The following is a 27,449-nucleotide window of genomic DNA, read 5'->3' as shown; positions in this document are numbered from 1 at the left end:
TTTACCACTTTCGCGCCGCGCCTCTCGCGCAGCTAATGCTCAGAGCTCGAGGCGCGAGCAGAAGAACGAGCTCACGCTCCTAGAGGCTGGACGCCGGCAGCCGCTGCCGCTCTGCTTGTACCAGGGCCTTCGAATAAAGTGGCGAGACTTCGGCACGGCCACGTCGGCCGCCTTCACGTCTACCTCTCTCGCTACATGTATATATATACCGGGTGTCCCAGCTATCTTTAGCCAAGAGTTAAAAAATACTATATAAGGGGCAGGAGAGTGAAATCAGTTGCAAATTGCTGACAGCCACCTTGCGCACTACAGACAATTTTTTGTTTTGTAATTAACTAATTTGTTAATTAGAACGATTAAACAAACTTGCTAAATATTGACTTTAGGCGAGAAATGCTGCTTGTAAACTTCGAGAGCGTCTTCAGAAACCTTAATTCCATTATTTGCGATAAAGAAAGTCTCACGTATACCATTTTTTCCAAGCTGCAAAGAAAGCCCGCGAAATACAAAAAGAACCACGTGACTAGCGCGCGCGCGCGCGCGCCGCGAGTATGCTGCCCTCAGCCGTCGTTTGAGCAAACGAAATCAGCTGCGGCCGCGACTCGCCGGCTCCGTTGCAGCGGTAGGCAGATATGTGGGCGGTGGTTTCTTCGCCCGTTGCCAGCCAGTTGGCGCGCATGACGATGCAAGTTGTAGCAAGCGCGGGCCAAGAAACCACCTTTAACTGATCGGCCTACCGCTGCAACGGAGACGGCGAGTCGCGGCCGTAGGTGATTTCGTTCGCTCGAGCCACGGCTGAGGGCAGCATACTCGCGGCGCGCGCGCTAGTCACGTGGTTCTTTTTGTATTTCGCGGGCTTTCTTTGCAGCTTGGAGAAAATGGTATACGTGAGACTTTCTTTATCGCAAATAATGCAATTGGGGTTTCTGAAGACGCTCTCGAAGTTTGCAAGCAGAATTTCTCGCCTGAAGTCAATATTTCGCAATTTAGTTAAATCGTCCTAATTAACAAATTAGTTAATTACAAAACAAAAAATTGTCTGTTGTGCGCAAGGTGGCTGTCAGCAATTTGCAACTGATTTCACTCGCCTGCCTCTAATACTGTATTTTTTAACCCTTGGCTAAAGATAGCTGGGACACCCTGTGTATGTATGTATATATATATATATATGTATATATATATATACACATATATATGTATGTAAAAAACTGAACTATAAGTTCACATGCTCCCCTTGTGGTATGAAATATCATTTGGCAGTTTATTCACTCAAAAGGAGTCCTGCTAAAGTGAAATTTAACCTTCCTTTTTATTTATGCATTTCTCAGATCATAACTATTTTTGGCATGTATTTCCGGAGTACTCAAAATAATTACTGAGAACTAACTGCTGGTGCGAAAATAATGTTGGCAGCAAGGCTTTTTCAGGCATATGTCATCGACAGAGGTCAAGCAGACATCTGGACAGCAAGCATCTGACCATCTGCAAGACCTCAGACGCAAATTACCTCATCATTAAAAGCCAAGTGCTTCCAGTATGAAGTGGCTGGAATGCAAGCCAACCTGACAGCCATTCAATGGCTGAAACAATGGAAATTTCAGAAATGCCAAAGTAGCCAGTCCTATAATGAAGTTGAGAGAAAGAACGTGGGAGAAGGCAGACCGACAGGTGGGGAAATGGAAGAAATGATCAAACGAGATGTGAAGAAGGCAGGATCAACACGAGAGGAGAGTCATCACTGAGTGCCAATACATGTCTCTGGCTCTGTTCCGGGTGTGGTTTAGAGTTTCTCAAAAGTCATACAAAGCGAACATTTGCACTTATCTACCATAGAAACCTGGTCACGTGGTCAATATTGGATTGCATTTGCCAGAAAGAAAGAATTTTCAAGGGCCTTGAAAACGCACTTATCAATTTCAAAGGTTTTCAACGATCTGTACACACCCTGTCCATAGAAAACAAAGATCATGCAGGTGGTATCGACTAGTATCAACTCTAAAGCTATATGCATACAGCCTTGTCAAAATAAATCAGGGTCATAACTATGGGCGATAGATGTTTTAGCGCAATAGCGTTAGCACCCGCGCTTGAAGAAAGAACTAGAGCTGTGCGAATAGCAAAATTTTGGGTGCGAAGCGAATTCAAATATTGAAGTGTGAGTGCGAATTGAATCGAATATTTTTCGAATATTTCTCAAATATTTTTCTAATACTTCAAAGCGAAATTGCAGTCAGAGAGGATTCCTAAGCATATTCTTATAAGATAGCAACATGAAAGTGTTTCTTTTCGCTAGGTTGATGAAGCATTGGCGGGGTGGTGTTTCATAGTTGTCTTATCAAGAATGAGGCAATGTAGAGGCCGAATTCTATTTATGTACATGATTTGGTGCAACTAAAGTGTTGCCGACAACACTTTGCACGTGGTAGGCAAAGATGCCATTTCCTCAGCCTCTCCTCCTCTTTCAACTTCTGTGGAAGCCCAACTGATGTGGCAGACAAGGGTGTGCTCCCTTCAAGTCAGAGTTCCAAATCTTCCTCGTAGACATCAATATATAAGAACATCTGAAATTTTGGATGCTAAAAAGCTTCGGCTTCCGATTTTTTGGACTTCCTGACCAAATTTCAGGTCCACAACAGCATTAATTGAGCCCCCACCTCAGCCACATCTTTCATCTCTATGTTGGAACCAGTGTTTTCTTGAGTTGACATTTGCGACCGTAGCAGAGCTTGAAAGGCAGCTTTGCCGCAGTACCAGGGTGTGATGAGGTGAAGCATATTGAAAATCTAGGGACCACTTTCAATTGGACGTTGTCTCTTGGCAAAGTTCGACCGTAACGGAGCTTGAAAGGCAGCTTTGCCGCAATACCGGGGTGTGATGAGGTGAAGCATATTGAAAATCTAAGGACAACTTTTAATAAGACGTTGACTGTCTTGGCAAAGTTCGACCGTAACAGAGCTTGAAAGGCAGCTTTGCCGCAATAACGGGGTGTGATGAGGTGAAGCATACTGAAAATCTAGGGACCATTTTCAATCGGACATTGTGTCTTGGCAAAGTTCGACCGTAAGGGAGCTTGAAATGCAGCTTTGCCGCAATACAAGTGTGTAATGAGGTGAAGCATATTGAAAATCTGAAGGGGTCACTTTCAATCGGACGTTGACTGTATTTGTTTTTGGGAAGTTCGATTAGTTCGAATAGTAAAATTCCAGTGCGAATCGAATCGAATAGCAAACACTATTCGAAAAATATTCGAAATTTCGAATATTCGCACACCCCTAGAAAAAACCCATCTGTGCAAAAATTTAAAAAGAAATCGGTGCTTCTTTTTACTAATTTATTTCACAAAAACTTTGTTAGATCGCCTTTGGTTCCAAGTTAGTTTTGTTAATTCGGGTTTACTAACATTGAATCTTATGCCAAAGAATGCAAATTTTTTCCCCCTTAGATTGGGAACTACGTGAAATTGAGTTTCGTTAGATCGAGTTCTAACTATTATACTGTAGAAAGTCTAGCCTTGATGCCATCTGAAGTAGTTCCCAACACACAACAATGTTTAGGACAGGTGTCGAGACTTCTCTAGTATTAGCAAGGCTCGACATCATTACAGTGTACCAACCTCATGCACCACACGCTTGACATGAAAAAAGCAGCATAAATGCAGGAGACAAGAGTGAAGCCGTAAGTAGAGATACGAGCAAAAGCAAGACAAGATGGTGCCGATGGCTAAGGAGTGAAATGAACGTTACGACAAGGCATGAACTGAATACATGCAAACTCGCGCCGGCGTACCGTTTCTGAAATGGAGACTTTGCCGCATTGACGCTAATCTACAACAGAAAGCAGTTCGCAATGTGGACTTTGTACTGTGCTGGTCCCGAAATTCAAGGGTTTTCAAAGACAGAATATAATTCCAGAACCGAACGTACTTTTCAAATTAAAGGGTTTTCAAGGACCTGTAAACCCTGCATTATGTCTTGCTGCACAAGTATGCTTCAGACACTGCTGTTCAGTGCGATTCAGTTTTCAATGAAAATCCCGTTATACCCTGCCGCCTCACTAAACTACTCTTGCATACAAACTTACACATGTAATTGAGACAGCCACAGCATGTAGAGAGCGTGCACGTGGGTATACAAGTATGCCTCATTGTGCTTTTAATCATTTTACCGAGATAAGACACCGACTAGTCCAAAAAATTTTCTGATACATTACCATGGCCAGTGTATGCGAATTAATCAGCTGACTAATGACAGCATGACAATGTGTTCGATGGACGTGATTCAGTAATTGCCTCAATAGCAGTAGAGAACTTCAACATCATTACTATAGGTGATATATGACCTTACATGTATTAGTGAGTAGTTTTCTGACAACTTTTAATGCTGCTTAATGCACGGTGTTTCTCAAACTACCCATTAGTCTAAAAACCCTGCTACAAACTTTTGCAAATGCTAATGTTAAATGAGAAAAAAAAAAAAGTCCTTGCACTTACCGCATTATGTAGTACTGTCTCGACAGCCTCACAGCTCTCAAAGATGACGAAGCCGCAGTTCTGAAAAATATACAATGGAAACATTTTTAACACGCAATGAGGAGGGAGTCTACATGAACTCTTAAGGTGGTAGGCCACCTTCAATTTTTTTCGCGAGGTCGATTTTTAGTTTTTTGTGCATGCCCAAACATTCACGAATATGTTGCAACAAAAATTATCCTCCTATCGCCATTAGTTTGTGAGTTACAGTAAGTTTTCCATAGCCCATGCTTGTATAGCAAAACTGAAACCATATTGCATTGGCTTCGAAAATAAGTGTTGTTTCATCTATATTAATGATATTCAAAACTACTGTATAAATTTAATTTTGACTGTTACATAAGAGGATGTCATTAAGGGGGGGACGTGGCAATGGGAATGGTAAATTTGGTCAAATTGTTCAATTTTTCAATTTATTTTTTTCTGCAATCCTGAGACCATGTTTTAAGTCATGGTGAAATATTAGACCAAAATAAGCAGTAGAAGTTGAAAAAAAAAAAGCATTTTACTAGTGTGCTGTCATCGAAAACTATAAGAAAATGGGGCTTTAGAAAACGCAAATCTGAAGTTTTCCCTTGGCACAGTGCCGCCATATTGGTGTCATCATAAAGAGGACAGATAGTGCTCAAGATAGCCGCAAAGCTGCATTTCTCCAATGAAAAATAAAAGCAGCTTCCTTCCGAGTTCCGTTTTCTTAGCTTTTAGCTCCATTTTCTTTGAGCTCCATTTTCTCAGCTTTCATTTTTTGAACAGTTGCTGTCAGTCATCCCTGTGCCATTTCAAAACAAATAAAGATATAACCATTCCGTTTTCTGTGCTTAGATCCTGAGACATTGGCGAGTGCCGTAAAGCTGTCCATATTTGTCTGCATGTCACACAGATTTTTATAATTGGCATTTTGTAAAAGTTGTTAGTAAGACAATATGTACAAGAAGTTTCAGAAAGTTTCGTGTGTGCTCATTTGAACATTAAAAAATAAACTAATAGCGTTACGGCACAGAATGGGCCCTTGGGAATATCCTTATGCAAAAATCTTGCTGAACTTATGTCTAATTCATTAATTAATTTTGGGATGACAATGAGAGTCTATCAAGTGCTGTAACTCAAAAACTACAAAAGATAGCTCAAAATCGATTTCAGTTATGATATCAGCACAACATATCACATCTGCATGCCAAATTTCATCACTTTATCTCCATAAATAACAGATAGTTTACATTGCCACGTCCCCCCTTAAATACAACTTTGTGTTTCTAACTGTTCTTAAAGCTCTAAAAATGGCCACAAAGGGGACGTGCACCATTTGCAAGCTCTGAAATCTTTTACGTTTGTCTCAAAATAAGAATTTGCTCCAAATCATGTGACAAACCTTTATACCTTTTTCTCCGTGTGTACTTAGAACTAAAATTTTGTATAATGATTTACAAATATATCTGCGCAGTGAACTAGAACAAAAGAAATTGATGGAATATTTTTGAATTCACAGCTGATTTTGCAAACAGGTTCAGTCTAGTATGGCTCTTTTTCCCAGTCTTTTTTTTTTTAACATTACTTCCGTGATATTTACTCAATAATATTTATCCTAGTTCACTGCATAGCTCGTACCTTTAGTTACACAAATGCTAAAGCTTTACTGAATTAAGCCACTCATTAGTCACTTATCACTGATGGCGTGACTAGCACTTTTAATGCAATTTTTGACAAAGATTACCTGCCAATAAATAAATAATCAATATTTTGCACTATAAATGGCTGTGTAAGTTAAATAAGACATACTTGTTTTGAAGACAAAGTTATTTCAACGATGGCTGCTCTTTAAAAAAATTTTTGCCTACCACCTTAAAGGAACCCTGAAACGGTTTTGACGATTTTGTAAAAATGCACTGAGCCGGCAAAACAAATTCACTTGAAGACCAATCAAAGCTCTCTGCGTCAACTGTGTGTAACTGTGTGAGACTCGAATCGCTACAGATCGCAGCGGCTCAGTTGAACAAGTTTTCAACTTCTCGCGCCTTTTACACGTAGAATTGTTTCAATACCAAAGCACCAGCGACTGATATGACTGGATATGTCCTGTCTATGTCACGGAACCTCCTGTGGGCAGCGAGCATTGTCTGCTTGTGTTACAACGTGCTCAGTGTTCACATGAGCTGAGTGACATCGTTTATCTCGAGGTTTCTTTTCTTGGACACAATGAATTGACCTAGCTGTATTGTGTACCATATATCTAGCAATTGGTGACTTGTAAAGCTGCGACATCATGTAATGTTTGTGAAGCATCTGGCGAGCAGAATCGCTTCAGCTCGTTGCTTCAATGAGCATCGCACTCTCACTATCCGGTCAACGCCACGAGCCACGTGTCTGCAGCTGTAACTTCACCCCTGAAAATACAACCACATTGCCAGAGTTTATGCTTATTGGTGATCGTTTTCAAATTATTTTTGTATGTCTGCATGCCTTTGCAGGTTGTCGCTGTACAGGAGAATAAAATAAGATCGGCTGGTACTATGGCGGCACTTTTCGGAGCAGATATCAACCACTCCGCCAGCTTCGTCTCTGTTGCCAGATGGCGTGCTGCCAGGCACATTGGGCCATGGCCTCCGAAATTGCGCGAGGCCATGACTGGGAGAAGCTCAAACCATCGAGTGCACTCGTGAGAGCGCTGCGATCGCCAGTGTGTCTCACAAGTTGAAGAGGCAAAGCAGTGGTGAGGAGGAGGGTATAGATATAATTGTCTGTAGTGGCCTTGGTACACGGTGCATCGCTTAAAGGGACACTAAAGGCAAATATTAAGGGGGTCGCGGCCCTTGAAAACCGAGAAATCGCGAAAGAGTCTATTTTTTAAAAACCACATTTTTGGGTCGTATGTCTCAAACTATCTATTCTGTAATTATCAGCATCTAATTCCACTGCAAAGTGCAAAAAAATGCTATTTTCTAGGCCGCCGCGGTGTCCAAAACACGCGCAAATCCCGAAATCAAACCAAACTTCGCGCGCGCGCCATTCCCAGACCATGCGGTCGTCCCGCGCCATCTTGGTGTTGTTTTGACCGTGAATTCTTTCTCTCTCGTTTGCCGCCTTGCAAAATGGCGTCGGCGGCACGAATGAGACGCTTTGGGCGTTTTCCCGCGATGCGATGCAGAGCGTTGATTGGCTAGAGCAGCGCATTCATATCTCGCGGGAGAAAGCGCGCCCGTTGCAGTGATGTGATTGACTGAAGCTGTTTTGGAGCAGGTTTTTGGAGCAGCAAAAAGTACGTTTTGGAGCAGGTAAAAGGGCTTTTGGAGCAGCCAAAAACGGGTTTGGGAGCAGGGAGAACAGGTTTTGGAGCAGCTAAAAGCTCACTGCCAAGTGGAAAAATGAACCGTGCGAAACAAAACAGTCAAATAAGGATGAACTCTTCTGAAATAAAAAGTTCTGTCCAATAATGGGTGTTTGCATAACACCATTGGATCACCTAACAGCCCCGTAAGCGTAAACATTGGCGTTGCGGTCTTATAATGGCTTAGGGTGGCCAAACAAACAACGCAGGTAGGGTTTCCCAGCTACAGTAGAATCTCTGTCATACGAATCTGCAGGGGGAGCGACAATATTCGTATCGGCCAAAATTTCGTATCATCAAAAAAAAAAAAAAAAAAGCAAAACCTGTTTCCAAACCACGATATACGCACAAAACATTTATTTCCGTCAAAAGAACTCACGTACGCCTTTCTGGGACACACGTGAACGGACCAATAAGGGACGGCACAGCTGGCTGCCGCGAAAGCGCGCGTCAAAGCTTCACATGAGGCCAACTGAAAACTAAGTGAAGTCCGCTCCATCATAGTAACAAGCGAAGATCGACATGAATGCCGAGACGCTTCGTGCCAGGGGCGTAGGCAGAATCTTTTTTTTCGGGAAGGCGGGGAGGGGGGGGGTGCAGGCTACGCTACTGCTTCGTGCCTTTTAGATGCGAAGTATCTTAAGGCGGAGCTCAATCCGGTGGTGGTGTGCGGCGTGACCACCCTTACTGCGCATGCGCATACCCTCTCCACACACATCCTCTCCCATACCCCTCTCCCCTCCCCCTTTCCACTCTTCCTCTGAAACGCGGGCTATGCCGAAATTCTCTCCTGCGCAACCCCGCGATGAGCACGAGCGCATGCGCGTCCCCTCCCCTTCTCTCTCCTCTCCTACGCTGCCCCCTCTCGCCCGCCTGTCGACCGCGTTCCCCGCTCGCCCTGTGAGAATTAACGGCCAATGGAAGATACGACGCGCGTAGCGTCGCTCTTCGCGTTCCACGACGCGAGCTAGGTAGCATGCCCAACGAACGCCAACGGAACGCAATCGTGCAAGTGCTCCGGCTTCGCATCTACTCATGGTCCCCTTTAGCGGGAGATCGTGTAATTTTTTACGCCTTTAATCTACCGCTGCGTTAGCCGCGTACCTTCGGAGCTCGCAGTCGCTATCGATGATCGCGGTGATAGCGACCGTGGTTTCGTGCGCGGCGGTTGCGGCAAACGGTAGTTCCGTTTTCAATCCGCCTGCGCTGCCCGCGCACGTGCCTTCAAAACTACGTCGTTTGTTGCTATCTATAATCGCATCTGTCGCGGTTTTGTCCGCGGCGTTTGCGGGAAGCAGCGTCGCTTGGACTGGGTGGGCGTTGAACGCGCGTGCACTTTCGGAGTTCCGTCAGTTTCGCCGTCGCCATACACGATAGTGTCAAGAGCGACCGCGGTTTCGCCCACAGCGGTTGTGGCAAACGATAACCACAGTTCTGACAGTGTGCGCACTGGCCGCGCGCGTACTTCCGAAGCTACGGCAATCTGCTCTCGGCCGTTGCTCGACGGCTGGGGAATTTCACGAATCTGTATCAGCAGGTTACGTTTACATCAACGCCTCCTAAATTGGTTTACTGTGGGTTCGCAAAAAGCCTGGATCGGACTGGGTTGCAATTTTTGTCAAGTCCAAATACGTCTGATGTGCAGGTCTTCGGAGTTTTCAACACACCTGCTGAATTCTGGTGCTGCTTCGTGGCCTCAATGTGCCTCTTGCTTGTAGCATGTCGCTTTATCGCTGCAAAACCATGCTGTTCGCGGTTAATAGACTGACTGCAGACAATACAAAATCCACTGCCATCGCTGCCTTGGCGACACCAAGATTATATAGTGTCGCCATTTTCGTCCATCTTGTTCAAGATGTCGACATTGTCCGTGTGACCGTGGTATAACACTGATTCGAGTAGCAGAACTATAATAAAGGGGGCAAAAATAAGACAGTCATGGACGCCGCTGTATTAACATCTGAAACTTCTGTGTTGCTGCGGCGGTGCGGTCACACCAGCTCGCGGCGAGCCGCTCCTTCAAAGGTGCATTTTTGGGGGGTCACGCCAATTTACAGCAGTCTGATGAGGGTTATGTCGGCCCCCAAAAGCCTGAGCAAGCCAAACCAGCGCTTAACTAGCCTACCCATCAATCTGCGTCCGGTCAGGTCCCCCAGAAAGCGCCGGGCAGCGTGTCGCGAAAAATGATGCACGAACCCATTCCTCTCGCGGCACGAAAATTTTGCCGCGCGGCAGCTTTGGAGTGTCGCGTTTTGCCGGCGGCGGCGCGCTGCGCACGTTTTTCCTGGTTTTTCCGCTAGTGTGCTTATAGTTTGGCGCAGTTTTGGCGCAGAACAGCGGAGATTTAGCAGGATGTAGCAGGTTTCACGTCTTGGCGCAGTTTGGCGCAATTGGCGCAGCTATCACATCACTGCCGTCGTTGGCTGCTGCGCAGCAGTGGGGGCGGTCGCTCCCGTCGATGGCGCGTCCAGCGCACTCGCCTCGTTGTTGTTCTCTGCTCCGTACGCCTCGACAGACGTCTGCTTATGAGCCGCTCTTCGCCTTGCGCAATCTGTTCGATCATTTTCGCACCTTTTTTTTCTTTTTGCACTACTTCTGTGCCCTTCGTCTTTGTTGTTGCGGGCGATGCCGGCAATGAAGCTGAAAACAGTGCGGAGGTCCGGTGCGCGGAGGCGCGCTATGCGGCTTGTACGAGCATCGAAATTCCGCGATTCTGCTGCGGGTGCCGACTGCGTAGACGCTTGCAGCGGCGGAACTGTGTTGTAGGCTATCGCCAGTCGAGAATCCGACACATCGAGTGTGGCTGGAGCCCCAAATGCACCGAGTGTTTCCGAGATTCGCCGGACTCTGCACGTGCTCCGTATCGGTGTCATCGAGCGTGACACCAATTGTTTCCGAGATCGCCGGACCCAGCACCTCATCTGAATCGGTGCCATCGAGCGTGAGTGAACCGTCGCTTCATCTGCAGACGCGTTTCCTAACGAAGGAAGAAATCGATGCGAAACGTCGTGACGCGGCTCGCGCTTAACTCAAGACACAAAATGCATCAGTCATTCCACTCTATTTTGTGGTCCCTGATGCCGAAACAGCACTGCATGAAGCGGTGCTGCGTTACAATGCCGGCTGCTGCAAAGCAACCCAAGTGATATTGGACTCCACTGGACTTCAACCAGGTCACCTGGCCATCCAGCGAGCTCGTGAAAAAAATGCTTCACGCCTAAAAAAAAATTCCAAACGACACCAAGAGAAGATGTAGGCCAGGCAAAAGAAGAAAAGAGTGCGTAAGGACACTTCTAGATACTCTGCTAGAGCTTTCTGAAGAAAACACATGTGTTGAACTTTCTAGGCCCGTTTTCTCAGAATGGATTTTTTCGCTATGTGGTGCTGAGGAAAGCAAAAACTCAAAGACCGCTCATCAGATTTGTGTGCAGTTTTTTTTATTCTGTTCCTGAAGGACTTTGCAAGGGTGTAACAAGCTCCTTTTTTTGAAAATTGGTGCCGTTAATTTATAATAAACAATTAATTATTGATGAATCTGGTCATTACTGGCTACATCAAATTCAAAGTTGCGTCAAAATTTTTTGGAGGGAAAATTAAAAAAAAATGGCTTTGTAGCCCCCTGGGATACCTATCAAGGAGTGACCACAATGAATTTCAGTTTTCTACTATGTCGTGGGATTTCTCAAGAGACTTCCTCAGGCACCCATGTGAACCACCCAGTTAAACCTCAATAACTCTGGAACTAAGAAACACAGCTTCGTGAAACTTAGCAGTTCTGCTAGTTTCAGTGCAGTGAACAAACCCTGAAAGTTTCATCCAGATATCTTAAAAAATAAGAAAGTTCGGTCTTCAGGGTAGCCTCCCCTCTTAAGTCGACGTTGATTGTTGAAATAACGGTCTAGAAACCTCAGACAGTTAAACCTGGATATAACGAAATTGACAAATTCCCAAGAAACTTCGTTATAAAGAGGATTTCGTTATATGGAGGTTCGGCACAAAAATTCGAAAAAAGAAAAGCTTAAGTAAGCACAAAAGTAACTGACGGCAGAACTCACCCAAAACATTTATTTCGCAGTAAAAAACTGCGTGATTTTGCTCTGTTGTTTGTTCATAATGGACGGCAGCACTGACCGTTCGTATGACATCAACGAACACAACGCTGCTCAGTCATCATCCAGCGAGCCCGCGGCACGGCGCAAAAGGTCGATGGCGTCTAGCACCTTCTTCGGGGAGGGCAAAGCGCGTGCCGAGTCGTCCTCCAAAGGTCCATTGTCGTCACTGCGGTCTCGGACAGTTTCTGCCAGAGCCTCATCCGTCATCTCCTCAGTTGTGACAGTGCAGTTGTCCGCATATAAAAAATCGCAAATCTGCACATCGTCCGGGGCTCCTCCATTCGTGCGCAGCGAAATCCAAGCTTCGGCAAGATCGGGCGGACATGAAGGCTCCTCCTCTCCGGCGTCAATTTCCTCAGCCTGAACCTCTTTTGAGATTCGGGCCTTGCGGAAGCAATTCGCAACAATTTCAGCGCTTGTTTCTTGCCAGGACGCTTCAAGCATCTCAATTGCTTGCACAATGTCCACCTTCGTATCTCGCTGCAGACGAATGTTCAGGAGCAGTTTTTGGATTAGTCGCAGACGTTATGAGCACTTGACACTGTTAATACCTTTATCAAGGGGCTGAATGAGCGATGTACAGTTCGTGGGAAAAAACTCCAGATCAATGTTGGAGAGCTCGAGCCCTTCTACGTGGTGAGCAGTGCAATTGTCTATGAACAGACAAATCTTGCGTCCTCGCCTCTTGACGTCGTCGTTGAAATCCATCAGCCACTCACTAAATATGTCGCACGTCATCCAGGCTTTCGTGTTCGCCACATATTTTACGGGCATCCTGTGGGTTCCTTTGAAACACCTAGGTAGGGCGCTTATGCCGATGACCAGCGAAACTCGCTTGTCGCTTCTGTCTGTATTTGTGCACAGTAGCACAGTCAAACGACGTTTGCTCTGCTTACCGCCATGGCAGACGTCGCCTTTAAGCGTAAGGGTATGTTTCGGAAGGAACTAGTAGAAAAGCGCCGTTTCGTCAGTGTTGTACACATCCGACGCTTCGTAGCGCTCAAAAATACCCGGTAGTTTGTGTTGGATCCACGAGTCGGCGCCATCTCTATCCGCAGAGGAGGACTCGCCACTGATCACTTTGCCGACGATCCCGTACCTGCGTTTAAAACCTTCGAGCCACCCGTTACTGCCTTTTAAATCATCGCAGCCCAGGATGCAAGCATAATCCCTTGCCTTTTGCTGCAAAACAGTGCAGCTGATGGGTCGTTTCGTAAACGCATGTCCATAAACCATGTGAACACAGCTTTGTCGACGTCGGCGTATGTTGACGACTTCAACTTCTTTTTGCTGTCCGTGCCACGCTCCACAGCGCTGCGAATCACATCTTTCGCGTTTAAAATCGTCGACAAAGAACTAGCTGCGATGCCAAATTTGGCAGCTACATCCTTCTTTTTTTTGGCCTCCAGAAACGGCGTCCAAGATGGCCATTTTGTCCTCAAGAGTCAGTATCTTGCGTTTCTTCGTCGAAGCACTCATTCTTGGATTGTCACAACGGGTACTGGATGCGTGGCCACGTGTCAGTTCGCACAAGCGCGAGGCGTCGGAAACGAAGAGCGAGCAACACGATGGCGTCGTACCGAAAAACAAAGAAAGACATGGAGAATGCAGAAAGCCACAGCGCCAACAGCGCTGCCGGCGCTGCTTGCAGCTCCCCCTTTTTCTTTTAAGTAGTGTCACCTAGTGTCAGGTTAGCGAAGTGAAGCACAGAGACTTGCACAGTAACCAAAAAGTGGCGCTGCCAGCGTGGTGGAAAAAAAAATTTTTTTTCTTTCTCTCTTCGGCAAAAACGAACGTGCCAGCTTCGTGGGCTAGGCCAGCTGCAGCAACTGGCGGGATCACGTTTGAGGGGAAGGGGAAAGGTCACGCCCGCGGGCCCGCGGCGGCAAGTTCGCCGGGTCGAGAGATGCAGGCCCGCCTCGCGCACGCACGCACACGTGCGCTCGCTCTCGCCTCGCAGTCGCCGTGCCTTCGAGCGCGCCAAGCATGACGCCACCGCTTCGCATTCCGTCGCGGCGGAGGAGGTGCTTCGGGTTGCTGCTCGCGCAAAAATGACAAAATTTGGGCCAAAATCTTTAGGTCGTCATCGGGGAAAATTCGTTATTTCGAGGGAGTCTCCCGCTGCCACTTCGTTACGTAGAGGTCTCAAATACATGTGCTTCTATGGAGTAACGGTGGGGAATATAAAAACTTCGTTATATCCAGGAATTCGTTATATGGAGGTTCGCTATAAGCAGGTTTAACTGTAGTGCTACTTTTATGCCGAGGAAGTGCTTATTTGAAATAAAATCGCATTTTAGTGGTCCGCATCGCGTTAACGCACTTCAAATCACCCGCCTGAAATCAGACTTTCATACGTCACTGCTGCCGTGCCCAACGTTGCCCGCCTTTAATGTGCGGCCGCCGACACTAGTAGCAGCAGAGCGAAAGTAGTGGGACCCACAGCAGCAATGCATTCGGAACTACGCCGCTGCCGAGAATTCACACCAGAACAGATGTAGAATACATTAGGTTTCTGCAAAAGCAATTCTGTGCTTCCCTGGTTCATCTTATACCCCCGGTCACACTGGTAAATTTAGTGTCATTTTGAGCGAATGCACTTACGCCACCAGAATGTCACTTTGGCAGCGCACTGCTACACAAGAAAGTAAAGTGTACTTTGGAAATGATGGTAATGGCAATGGTTAACCAAGTAGTACAGCAGATACTTGTTATTTCAGGCAATGTTTCTCAAGTAATAATGTGTTATAGCTATAAGCAGCCCTAAAAATAAACTTTAGAAACAAACGCGGTGGATGCGGCCATTGCACGGCATGTGCTGGGCATGCCCCTGGCGGCCGTGGCTGTAAACTGCCTGAGAACGGGAATAGCAACGTAGTTTTCAGTGGTATAGTATGTTTTAATGCATAACAATATTCCTAATGACGAAAACGATAGTTAAAAAAATACTATGAACTCAGCCTCGGATAATAACTTGTTCTCGAGCCACTGCTACCGAGGCTACACACTCCATCTCGGCAAAGTGAGGTTGGCGAATGCACTCGCCGGCAAGTGCGCTTTGCAGAGAGTGTCACTAAGCACTCCTATGTGACAGCATGTGAAAGACACTAGCGGCGAAGTGCATTTCCTGAAAGTGCACTTAAGTTGCCCTGTGTGACAGGGGTTAGCTCCACCAGGTGGCTCACCTATCCGGCCTCTCATGTTTACCGCTACAACAACCCGGTATGCTAAAGCCAAGAAGTGTGCAAACGAATTAAACTCCAATTGTGCCTTCGCAGTTTCGCGTGACGATACGAAGCACTTTGCAAAATGCGAGCAAGTTTGGCTACTTCGGCAACAAGCTCAGAAAAAAAGTGTAGTTCACGGCCGATGCTCTCTTGGCTTGCCCAATTCAGCAGAGTGGTGGGTCACCGCTCATTGCACGTCACTAAAACTTTCGTTACGCTTCCTACACAGTGGCATCGGTGTCAGTCGCGCTACCAATGGGTCTCGATTGCAAGAATGAGCATTTTGGAACACTTTCGAAGCGAATTAAAATATATTCTAAACGTTTGCTGTGTCCAAGACTTCGTTCTGGGTGCCCTTGCATACAGAGGAAGCCTACACCAGGCACAAATATTCAGCATGTCTCCCTGATGCTTCCAAAAAAGTTTCAGAGTGATATCTTCACAACTTTTCATTCAATTATTAAATTTTTACTTCTTGCATTCCTTAGTACTTTGCACAATGCCTGGAGAGTTTAAAAAATGCACTAGAAGGCTAGATGAATACAGTCGAGCCCGACTATATCGAACCCGTTTATATCAAATTATCCCGTATATCGAACAATTTCTAAACACGGTAAATTTACATTGAGAATATATAGCAAAAGTTACTGTTACATCGAACGAAAATAGCAACGACAACCGATATATCAAACTCAATGTGCCTCAAAAGTGCCCCAGCAGGTTGGCTTTCCCTCGCGGTGGCGGGGAAAACTGCCGGCGCCTCCCTAGAAAAAGTGGTTTAGACCTGGTTGTGCACGGGCGAACACCCCCCTGCAAGAAATGATCCTGGCCCGCTCGCAGCGCTTACAGCCAATCAGAGGCCGTCGTGCTTTCTCAGAGGCGCGGAGGCGGTAGAAGTGAGCGCCATTTTTTCTTTCTTTATGCTTGTGTGCCTGCTGCTGCCTGTTTTTCTCGAGTCCTCATTCAGCGTGTGCTGGTGGTCCAGAACTGCTTTAGGCATGCCGGCTTCCGCATGCCTGGTGATGACACCCCAAATTCCGATGACAGCACTGAAGACACCGCAGGTGTTTCCGCCGAAGTTTGGAGCGAGCTGGCAGAGTTCCCGGGAGCTATCGACGGATCGACATTCGACGAGTTCGTCAGTGCGGACGATGATGTCGCCACCATGGGTGAGCTACAAGATGAGGACTACGTTGCAGACGTCGTGCCGACCACGAGCCAAAGCGACAGCAATAAGGAAATTGACGATGGCCCATTGCCTACATCCTCCGAAGTGATTAGTGCACTTGCGTTGGTCCGGCGCTATTGCGTGAATGTGGAAGGTTGCGGCCTCAGCTGCTCCGACTCGTTGGACAACGTGGAGGCGTGCGTGCTGTCGCAGGCAGCGAAGTCGTTGACACAGAAGAAAATCCAGGACTATTTTGTTCCAAAGTAGGGCACGCAAGTAAGCCACCATATTAATAAAGTACTTTTCTTATTGTTATGTGCCTTTGTGTAAAAATCCTATAGCGGGCCTATATCGAATTATGCCATATATCGAACTAATAAGCGTTTTTTGGCGAGTTCGATATACCCGGGTTCGACTGTTTTTGTTGCACACTGAGTGTCATGACATTCTTGCTTTATTTTTTTTTTTTGCAGCACAATATTCTTGCATTGCGATTCTTTTTGCTACCTTCAAATCAGGCATTACAAGTCAAAATGAGAAAGAAAGAATGTCACGACATGCATTGCAGTCTAAGAAACATGACAAAATAAACGGAGCCGAAACATGCCAAACGGTTCTCGAAGTTTCACTTCGTGTCCAATGGTCTAGAATGCACCAGGATCATATTTTTTGGTGTTCTTAGTGATGCGAGGTCTCTTGAGCATAGTGCTTGCTTTGGTGCACTTTTGATGCCTTTTTTTCCCGTATGGCATCCTTCTCTGCAGCTCTTCGAATGGAGTGCTTTCCAGGCTTCGGGCCAAGTGATGCACAAAACTTTCAATAAGCATGGAGAGTGCCAGTATTATAGTTGCAGACTGCCTCATTGACAGCTGTTCCAGTGGCAGTCAGTGAAGCGTTTAACTCTTCCGGTAGAATTGACCAAACTACCGAATGAAAACTCTCGGCCGCATTGAGGGGTGGTTTTTTTTTTTTTTTTTTTTGCAACGCTCGAGCAGCTGAGGGTGGTCAGGTTTTGCTAGACTGGCAGCAATGCAGTGCTGCCAATTTATACGTGTGTAGTGGTGGAGCATTGCCTTCAGCTTCTACAGCACTCAGGGACCCAAGTGAGCAGAATTCATGGTGCAGCTCTTCATCTCCCGACGTGATGCGATAGAATGTTGCCATTATGGCCTTTTGCATGTCATCAACGTCAATGTTGTCACAGATAGCCATACCATATTAACTAGTCAGTCTTATAATCAGGTCTTGAGTCAGGCCGCCCCATCCTTGATACAGGTGTTGGCAGAGCTGTACCCATCCTCTTTTTGGCATTATTTTTATACAGTCTTCTTTAGCCAATGGAATAAATCCGTATAATTTTTTTCTTCAGAATGAGTCAGGAAATTATCACTGTCTCCATCAAACAATGGATGTGTACCGGAGGTCATTCTTTCCGGTGACCTGCTGAATAAAATTAAGGTGGGAGACGTGGCATTCAGTACCAACTTTCTTATGCCTTCGTAGGTTTTTTAATGAAAATTGGCACACTTATTGCAAACATTTCTAGGATCAAATATCTGAGCAGTTTATTTAATAACGCGAGTTGGTCAGATGTAAATTCAACTCCCTGCTTCACACACGCCACGCTCATTTGCAAACCTTGCCTGTGATGGGTTTATCATCCACTCGGTCGCGGAAACGGTAATTTGCGAGGCTTTCGTTATTTTAGAACTTTCGTTATTTTTTATTTATTTTTTTTTCGCTATCAGAGCTAGCGGTGATACCAAGCCCGAATCCAAACGTGCCTAAATTGCATCACCAGCGCTTTCTTTCAAGCCGATGTACTCGGCTGCGGGGTCCGGGAAGTCGGCGCACGATATTGCCACGCCCACTTCTTGTTTTATGTTGATGTTTTTTGGGTTTGACCAGCAAGGACGGTTATCAACGCTCGAGGCTGTCCGCGAAGCAGTGTTCGAGTAGCTTCTCGATTGTAGTACATCGTTTTGTTAAGATTTCGCGCCGCACGCGAATGTTCCAGCTTTATCCAGAGATAACACCGCCACCAGCGATATCGCTGGAAAGTTCGATAGCGCCTGTATAAAAGCCGACGCGCTTGACCGCTTGTCAGTTGATCGACGGACAACGCCCTGTTCGCCGCTATCATTGTACAGCGTGTATTGCTGTAGTTCTAGTTCTCATTTTCCGGCCACAAGTTCGGCCAAATAAACAGTTTCACCCTGCAAAGGCCGCCTGCTGTCTTCTTCGACGTCACGACCACGTGACAATATGCTGGCTGACGGCATTCGGTGACAATGCACAATGCTCCTAGCCGCGGCGACGAAAAATCGGCGCGCATAACGTGCTTGGTCTCGCAATTTGCAGCGCCGACGCGCGAAATTGCTAGCCGCTGTTCCGAGCGGTCAATGCATGACGAGCTTGGCCGGGAGGTCTGCTGCCGATGCGTAAAATGCCCAAAATCGCCGCGCATAACGTGCTTGGTCTCGCAATTTGCAGCGCCGACGCGCGAAATTGCTAGCCGCTGTCCCGAGCGGTCAATGCGTGACGAGCTTGGCCGGGAGGTCTGCTGCCGATGCGTAAAATGCCCATCCGCACTTTCGAGGAGCCAGCGGACAATGCGATTTGTTGCTTGCGACAAAGCACAGTGCGGCTTGTCTGCTAGCGCAATGACCTTGCCCGCAAAGTTCGAATTCGTCTCGTAAACCAGCGCCGTCAGCGGAGTTAGGCCTAGCCACGGTGCCCGTTGTTTCAAAGCACGTCATGTTCGATCGCGAGTACAAAGTGTAGTCCCGCGGAGTTATTCGTGACGGAGTACGAAGCGCTGACAAGTTGAACTTCTACCTGAAATGCGCATCTGTGATGTTCGCGACGAGTGCAGCACGCTATCGTCTATTGTACGCTGATGACTGCGCTTCTGCATGCAGCTGTGAAACTACAAGGTAATCATATTTTAAATTATCGTTGACCCGCGCACACAGAACAAGAGTGAACGCGTCACTAAGTAGCGCGATTTTCGACAGTCGTAACATCAGGCAACATCGCGACGCGTAAGCAGCAGACGACTGTCCTCTCGGAGCGAGCATCGGACCAATGGCGAGGCGTGCTGAAGCAACATGGCGGACGCGGCCAATCGGAGGCTGTGAAACGACCTTCAGAGATTTGTTTTCTGTGCAATTGTCTTCGAAGGGAGGAGCCAGCTGAGGCGGGGAATTTGAAAACGAAGAAATGCTCCTTGCGACCAACTCAAAATGGCGGCGCCTTGTACCGTTCTGGGAGCTAGAATTTCTTTAAAGGCACAGTTTTTTTGCGATCTCCACAATAATTTTCGCCACCTCAGCACATGCAACAAATTTTTTAAAGCACCTCTAGGTGGTTTTCAGAGAAGATATTTTGGAGTCGGATAGAAAAAAGGCTACAGAAACCGAAAACGTAATTTTCAAAAAATCAATTTTTTTTTTGCCATTTTGCGCGATACGAAAGCCGCGTCCCCCCTTAACACACCGAATCCACACCCCTTCACAACAACAAAGTGGCTTCCTCAGAGCACTTTTCTCAGCAATGGTCAGGCAGATATAATGGACAACAGGCTTTTGTCCATCTGCAAGACCTAAGGCGCAAATTACCTCATCATCAAAAGCTACAATGTTGCTGGTGTAGCTAAAAAACAATAGCAGCTCCTATGCTAGAGTGCATCTAATCAGAAGACACACAGAACATGCAGTATACAGCAGGCAGTGCACAGGAGTGTAAAATGAACGTGTGCGCTCTCTGCATGGAGCTTGAGGAGTGCTTGAGGAGGCAAACATTAGCTAGTATAACTTTGAACGCTTATCAACAAAACCGTCCAGCCCACTGAGAGCACTGAATTCCCCGTGAGTGTAATCGCTCAAATGTACTGGCTTCTCTCTATGGCAGTGTTATGCCGAAACTTTTGTTGAGGTCAATGCTCCCAGTCTCTTCAATCATGCAAGGAAATTAGTGCTACTTGTTCCTTTGAGATGGTCGTCATATTGTGCTAGATTTGAACAGATGTGCATGCACGTGCACATACACACAGTCACATGCACAGAGGAAAGAGGAGCCTGGTGTTATCAAGTATATGCGACATACGACTGACTGTGAAGCATGCCAAGAAAGAAAGGGGATGATCACACAGGATACAGTATGAGCTCCCAACTCGATATTGTGTGCTCTCAAGAACAACGTCGAGCTGTGCCATTGCTCTTGACGGGAATAACCATTTAATTAAGGCATAAATATTGTAAATGAGAATATCCACTGCGCATCTCCTTTCGCCACGGCACTGCTGTACACATGCAGAGCTCCTGGATTGCATCTGTGGTGCGTCACAATGTAACTATTACTGACTAGCCAGATGCTACAAAGTCGATGTTGTTAAAACGCCCTTGAAACGTCGACCCACCGCTTAGCCATTGGAGAATTGTATATTACAAGCAAAGGACCCAAGAACGGGTGTTCGTTTTTGCCCACGCAGTCTTTCTGCCTTTGTCAGGATGCAGGGGACCGTTGAAAACTAAAAGAAAATCCCTTTACCGGGAACAATGAAATATGAGTTGTGTGCCGCATGGGCTGGGAACGAAGAAATGCTGGGTTCTCAAAAAAGGTTTGGCTAGGCATTGCAAGGCTTGGCTATGTGGAGCATAGAACTACAGTAGAACACCGCTGATACGCTTTTGAAGGGACCGTAGAAAATAAACGTAAGAGATGGGAAACGCAAGAGCCGAAAAACAGGAAAAACGACAAAATATTTAGTGGTACAGAATTTTATTTCAATGCTTACGAGCAGCATGAAAATTGGCGCGCTCAGCCACGATCTAGTCGACGGATAGAAACGCGGAGCTGGGGACGGCCTCATCCACAGAAATGTAATCAACTTATGCGATTTTTTTTTAACACCAACAGCTGTAGGCACGAAAGAACTAAGCACACGCAATCACGACCAGCGCGGCGAGTCCGACCGCGAACCGCGCGCACGACCATGCGAGCTCCAACCAGCTCGAACTCCTCCCGTGCTCCGACAAATAACGATGAAGATGAGTCTACACCAACGCGATGGTAGAAGTGAATGCCAATCTAGAAGGCCTTGCTTTCGCAAGTAATTACGTCATAGACGCCATGTTTGTGAAATACAAATCTCAAAGGCTACGCTTTTGTCAATAGTAAATGTCAATCTCGAAGGCCTTGCTTTCGCGAGCAATTACGTCACAGATGCCATCTTTGCAGTACGAATCTCGAAGGCGATGCATTTGTTTGCATCAATCGAAAGATCCTGTTGTTGCACCTCTCATGCGGCTAACATTACGGTCAAACCAGGCCAAGCTGCGTGAAAATGCACCAATGACCGCTCCCTTCGGTAGTCACTCGGTCGGCTCCGAGCGCACTTCGCGACGTATCATATGGGAACGGTCCCCGACAGTTACGACGTAACAGCAGGGTTCCCAATACATTATATCCTATGGGAGCTATGTCAGGACCGGCGGAAAACGACATAACAGCCGGGAAAACGCCGCAGTGAGGAACGTAACAGCGGGGTTCTACTGTATATTGCTTGGGAAATTATCGTTGTGAACAATTAATTAGTATGTTATTATTTAGCTCGGTCTTTAATAGCAAGTTTTTATTTAACAAGATCCCAACTAGCAAGGTCATAATTAGCAAGATCTTAACCCTTCGTGCACCAGTGGGACACCCCAAGTCCCACTTTTCCATCTGCAGAAAAAATTTTCTCCCACATTAGCGCAACACTAAGTGACTCATATGCTACCCAAGTCTTCGTAATCTCGGGCAAAATTTTTTACCATGCTTTTGATGAGCGGAAGTAGTGTTACGATGGCGTTGAATTTCTATCAGTTTTTTACAATAGATTCTGAGTTTTCCCCTTCTTCAGATAGAAAAAAAAAAAACCTACCAATCAAAATGCCGGATAATTTTCTCTTTTTCTGGTTTTTCAGGCAATTTTAGCTTCCAGTCATCTCGTGCTTCTGTAAATTTGAGCGATAACTTGACTGATAAATGCACTGAAACTGAATCCCCTGCGATATTGCAACCAGCATAAGGTCAACCAGCGCCTCCTCTAATTTTCAGTGCATGGGCGAACGCTCTCCTCGGGCCGTCGAGCACGCGCTCCGCGTCCGCTCGCCGCTGCCGCATGGTGGCGCTGTGCAAGTAGACTACGGGAAGCTGGCGCTGAACAGCCGCGCGTATCATGAAGCTCGCGAATTCGTGTATGCATCAGAGTTTAATTGCATTTGTGCTTCTTGCAGGCTTTCGCAGGTACAGGGGGATGGAAAGAAACGCGAACATAGCGGCGCGCTGTTTTCATCGCGCCCTAACCGTGGTGGCAATAAAAAGATGCTAGATGGTCTTCTATTGCGTCATGGATGACGTCGTGTTCTCATCAATCATCGAGGCTATAACCACTTGAAAATAGATGCGAAACAGCAAAGGATGCAGATGCCGCATGTTCGCGTGTCTTTCCATCCCCGCTGTAAGTATTGCGCAGGCAGACTGTCAGGCCGTGCTGCCAGTTCGATACTTGTACTCGAGTTTGATAGTATTCGCGTTTTATTTTCTGTTTCAGTCTATTGCAACCGCCCTAATGCCTTAGTAGGTCATACTGTTGTGTTCCACTCTGCAAATGGAACTGAAAGAAATCACGATTGTCTTTTTTTTTATTTCCCTTTATTGATAAAGAAAAAAAATCTCACAGGGTCCCTTATGCATTCATCTAAGACGAGTGAAAGGCGAAAGCCATCTTCTTCTTTTCTTCCAGTCAATGTATTGAACATTCCCTGCCTCCCTACGAGATATTTCTGCGCCTAACGTGGTTTTCTTACAGCCTCAAGGATCGGAGGCAGTGCAAGCTTTCTGCACATCAGCGGAGGCATGCACTGCCTCCGTGATCGGCCCATTTTGACCAAGCAAAGATGTGATATGACGACGTCACGTTATGCGACGTCCTCACGCAATTATTTTTTGCATCACTCGTGCTGACGCCGCCAATGGTCAATTTTCGCGTTTGATGAGGCATCTAAGGCTTTCGCCTTAATACACTGTTCGGCCGTCGTTCCATGAAATTCCAGCTGCCGTTGGTGTTCCATAGAGGTGGCTTGCAGTAATTAGGCGGGATAATTGGTCTCCTAATACATCTTCAAACTACACCAGAATATGCAGCCGTTGTTTACGATGCGAAGATTTCATAGAATATAAGAAGCGGCGACTTACGGAGGATGCAGTCGCATCACTCTTTGCAGGCTACCCTTCACGTTTGCAGCCCAAGGTAACAACTGAATCAAGCATGGCAAGTATCCCTAAACGTGACCATGTTGCGTCCGAACAGTCAACGAATGCATGTAGTACCAGTAGCAACGCTGCCTCGCGATCGCCGCCATGTGCACGCAGCGCTGACATTAGGGGTGCTATGCAGGATGGCCCGAGCTTCTCGGGCACACGAGTTTGCTCCGAGCTCGCCTTACGGCGGTCATGACAGGAAGACAGTGCGGAGCACGCGATAGCAGCGTTGATAAAAACGGCTACAAGAACTAGCATGCAGTGATGTGATTGACTGAAGCTGTTTTGGAGCAGGTTTTTGGAGCAGCAAAAAGTACGTTTTGGAGCAGGTAAAAGGGCTTTTGGAGCAGCCAAAAACGGGTTTGGGAGCAGCGAGAACAGGTTTTGGAGCAGCCAAAAGCTCACTGCCAAGTGGAAAAATGAACCGTGTGAAACAAAACAGTCAAATAAGGATGAACTCTTCTGAAATAAAAAGTTCTGTCCAATAATGGGTGTTTGCATAACACCACTGGATCACCTAACAGCCCCGTAAGCGTAAACATTGGCGTTGCGGTCTTATAATGGCTTAGGGTGGCCAAACAAACAACGCAGGTAGGGTTTCCCAGCTACAGTAGAATCTCGGTCATACGAATCTGCAGGGGGAGCGACAATATTCGTATCGGCCAAAATTTCGTATCATCAAAAAAAAACTAGCAAAACCTGTTTCCAAACCACGATATACGCACAAAACATTTATTTCCGTCAAAAGAACTCACGTACGCCTTTCTGGGACACACGTGAACGGACCAATAAGGGACGGCACAGCTGGCTGCCGCGAAAGCGCGCGTCAAAGCTTCACATGAGGCCAACTGAAAACTAAGTGAAGTCCGCTCCATCATAGTAACAAGCGAAGATCGACATGAATGCCGAGACGCTTCGTGCCAGGGGCGTAGGCAGAATTTTTTTTCGGGAAGGCGGGGAGGGGGGGGGGGGGTGCTGGCTACGCTACTGCTTCGTGCCTTTTAGATGCGAAGTATCTTAAGGCGGAGCTCAATCCGGTGGTGGTGTGCGGCGTGACCACCCTTACTGCGCATGCGCATACCCTCTCCACACACATCCTCTCCACTCACCATCTCCCCTCCCTCTTTCCACTCTTCCTCTGAAACGCGGGCTATGCCGAAATTCTCTCCTGCGCAACGCCGCGATGAGCACGAGCGCATGCGCGCCCCCTCCCCTTCTCTCTCCTCTCCTACGCTGCCCCCTCTCGCCCGCCTGTCGACCGCGTTCCCCGCTCACCCTGTGAGAATTAACGGCCAATGGAAGATACGACGCGCGTAGCGTCTCTCTTCGCGTTCCACGACGCGAGCTAGGTAGCATGCCCAACGAACGCCAACGGAACGCAATCGTGCAGGTGCTCAGGCTTCGCATCTACTCATGGTCCCCTTTAGCGGGAGATCGTGTAATTTTTTACGCCTTTAATCTACCGCTGCGTTAGCCGCGTACCTTCGGAGCTCGCAGTCGCTATCGATGATCGCGGTGATAGCGACCGTGGTTTCGTGCACGGCGGCTGCGGCAAACGGTAGTTCCATTTTCAATCCGCCTGTGCTGCCCGCGCACGTGCCTTCAAAACTACGTCGTTTGTTGCTATCTATAATCGCATCTGTCGCGGTTTTGTCCGCGGCGTTTGCGGGAAGCAGCGTCGCTTGGACTGGGTGGGCGTTGAACGCGCGTGCACTTTCGGAGTTCCGTCAGTTTCGCCGTCGCCATACACGATAGTGTCAAGAGCGACCGCGGTTTCGCCCACAGCGGTTGTGGCAAACGATAACCACAGTTCTGACAGTGTGCGCACTGGCCGCGCGCGTACTTCCGAAGCTACGGCAATCTGCTCTCGGCCGTTGCTCGAAGGCTGGGGAATTTCACGAATCTGTATCAGCAGGTTACGTTTACATCAACGCCTCCTAAATTGGTTTACTGTGGGTTCGCAAAAAGCCTGGATCGGATTGGGTTGCAATTTTTGTCAAGTCCAAATACGTCTGATGTGCAGGTCTTCGGAGTTTTCAACACACCTGCTGAATTCTGGTGCTGCTTCGTGGCCTCAATGTGCCTCTTGCTTGTAGCATGTCGCTTTATCGCTGCAAAACCATGCTGTTCGCGGTTAATAGACTGACCGCAGACAATACAAAATCCACTGCCATCGCTGCCTTGGCGACACCAAGATTATATAGTGTCGCCATTTTCGTCCATCTTGTTCAAGATGTCGACATTGTCCGTGTGACCGTGGTATAACACTGATTCGAGTAGCAGAACTTAATAAAGGGGGCAAAAATAAGACAGTCATGGACGCCGCTGTATTAACATCTGAAACTTCTGTGTTGCTGCGGCGGTGCGGTCACACCAGCTCGCGGAGAGCCGCTCCTTCAAAGGTGCATTTTTGGGGGGTCACGCCAATTTACAGCAGTCTGATGAGGGTTATGTCGGCCCCCAAAAGCCTGAGCAAGCCAAACCAGCGCTTAAGGGGGGACGTGGGTCCTAAAATTTTTTCTTTATTTTTGAGTCAATATGAACTAAACTTCACTGTCTTGACCAGTTTTTTATGCTGATTTCAAATATGTAATTAGTGTTTTAATAGCTGCACTAGTTCAAAAGATCTCGAGGTTCGAAAAAATAATTAGTGCCTGCTTATTACGGGGCTTTTAGGCAATTTCGACCTACTAAAACCAATATGTAAGTGCATGGGCCCAATGCCCAGATCATGCTGTAGGGGGTGATGCTATTTTTATTCCCTTGAGAGCACTGTGAAGGTCAGAAAACAGATGAACACTCACTGGTGGTTATTTTTTCTGATTCACTCTCATTAGTATCCTTAATTAAAATTTGTAAAATGGTGCTAGAGTAATACAAATAGCATCACCCCCCAGATCGTTTCAATACGAGTAAAATGATACCAAATTTGTGTTTTTTACTCAGCAACAACATGGAAAAAAACCCCGTAAGGCTGAGTGCGTTGAGCAAAAATATCAAACTGAGAAAAACGCATTTGAAGTTTCAGACAACTGTAACTTTTGTGGAAGTGCAGCCACAGCACTAGTGGTTATATCATTTGATAGGTTTCTTCTTCACGAGAACAGCCATACCAAATAGGTGACCATGACCTGCCAATGTACTGGCAAAATCTTCTTATAAAGCCACATAGTGCACCCAGTACCAGAGTGATAAACTCCACCTTTAGCAATTCATAGGCCTGTACCAATTCCTTGCAAGCTAAAGAAATACAAAATTTGTCTATGAATGTGGCTTTGCAACAGGCAAATAAAATAGACAGAGAAATTAAGTCTAAAAAGCATGTGGGTTATTTATTAAACCAAAAATCAGTTATTATTGTCCAGCAATAGCACTTGGCTCAACAGCAGGCAAGGGCTGTACTCGGGGTCCCCTGCTGGTTTGTGTAATTTTGAAAGTCTGTGCTTGGTGTCACTACTGTATAAGTGCTCCTTTTGCAACTTCCAATGTCAGTTTTTAACTTTCTCAAGGCTGTGGAGCACAAATCAATTTCCCAAAGTGTAACACGGCGTCTCTGCAATTTCGGTGTTGCTCTGTCAGGTCGTGGTTGAAGCGACTACCGTTGCACCCTTGTCGACAGTATTTGTGGGCCTAATTTAATGCATTTCACTTCAGATGACAATTATCTTAGCACCACTACCACCAGCTACGTCCTACGAGAAACGCTTCTCGCGCGAGTCGCACCTATGATAATGAAGCACAGGCTTTGAATGCAGCCTATACCCTCTGCCTTGAAAAAGGTCAC

General features: G+C 46.7%; 1 protein-coding gene across 1 annotated transcript in view; it reads right to left on the bottom strand.

The window, feature by feature from the left end:
- Positions 1-27,449, bottom strand: part of LOC119401039 (ras GTPase-activating protein-binding protein 2) — a 93,968-nt gene that overhangs the window by 14,788 nt on the left and 51,731 nt on the right. Inside the window, exon 7 of the mRNA XM_037667872.2 lies at positions 4,490-4,549. Within this exon, the coding sequence (XP_037523800.1) occupies positions 4,490-4,549 (60 nt within the window). The remainder of the gene's footprint in view (positions 1-4,489; positions 4,550-27,449) is intronic.

This window comes from Rhipicephalus sanguineus, chromosome 1 (genome assembly GCF_013339695.2).
Source record: "Rhipicephalus sanguineus isolate Rsan-2018 chromosome 1, BIME_Rsan_1.4, whole genome shotgun sequence".
NCBI lineage: Eukaryota > Metazoa > Arthropoda > Arachnida > Ixodida > Ixodidae > Rhipicephalus > Rhipicephalus sanguineus.
The sequence above is the reverse complement of the archived record's forward strand: the minus strand, read 5'-3'. Positions and strand labels throughout refer to the sequence as shown.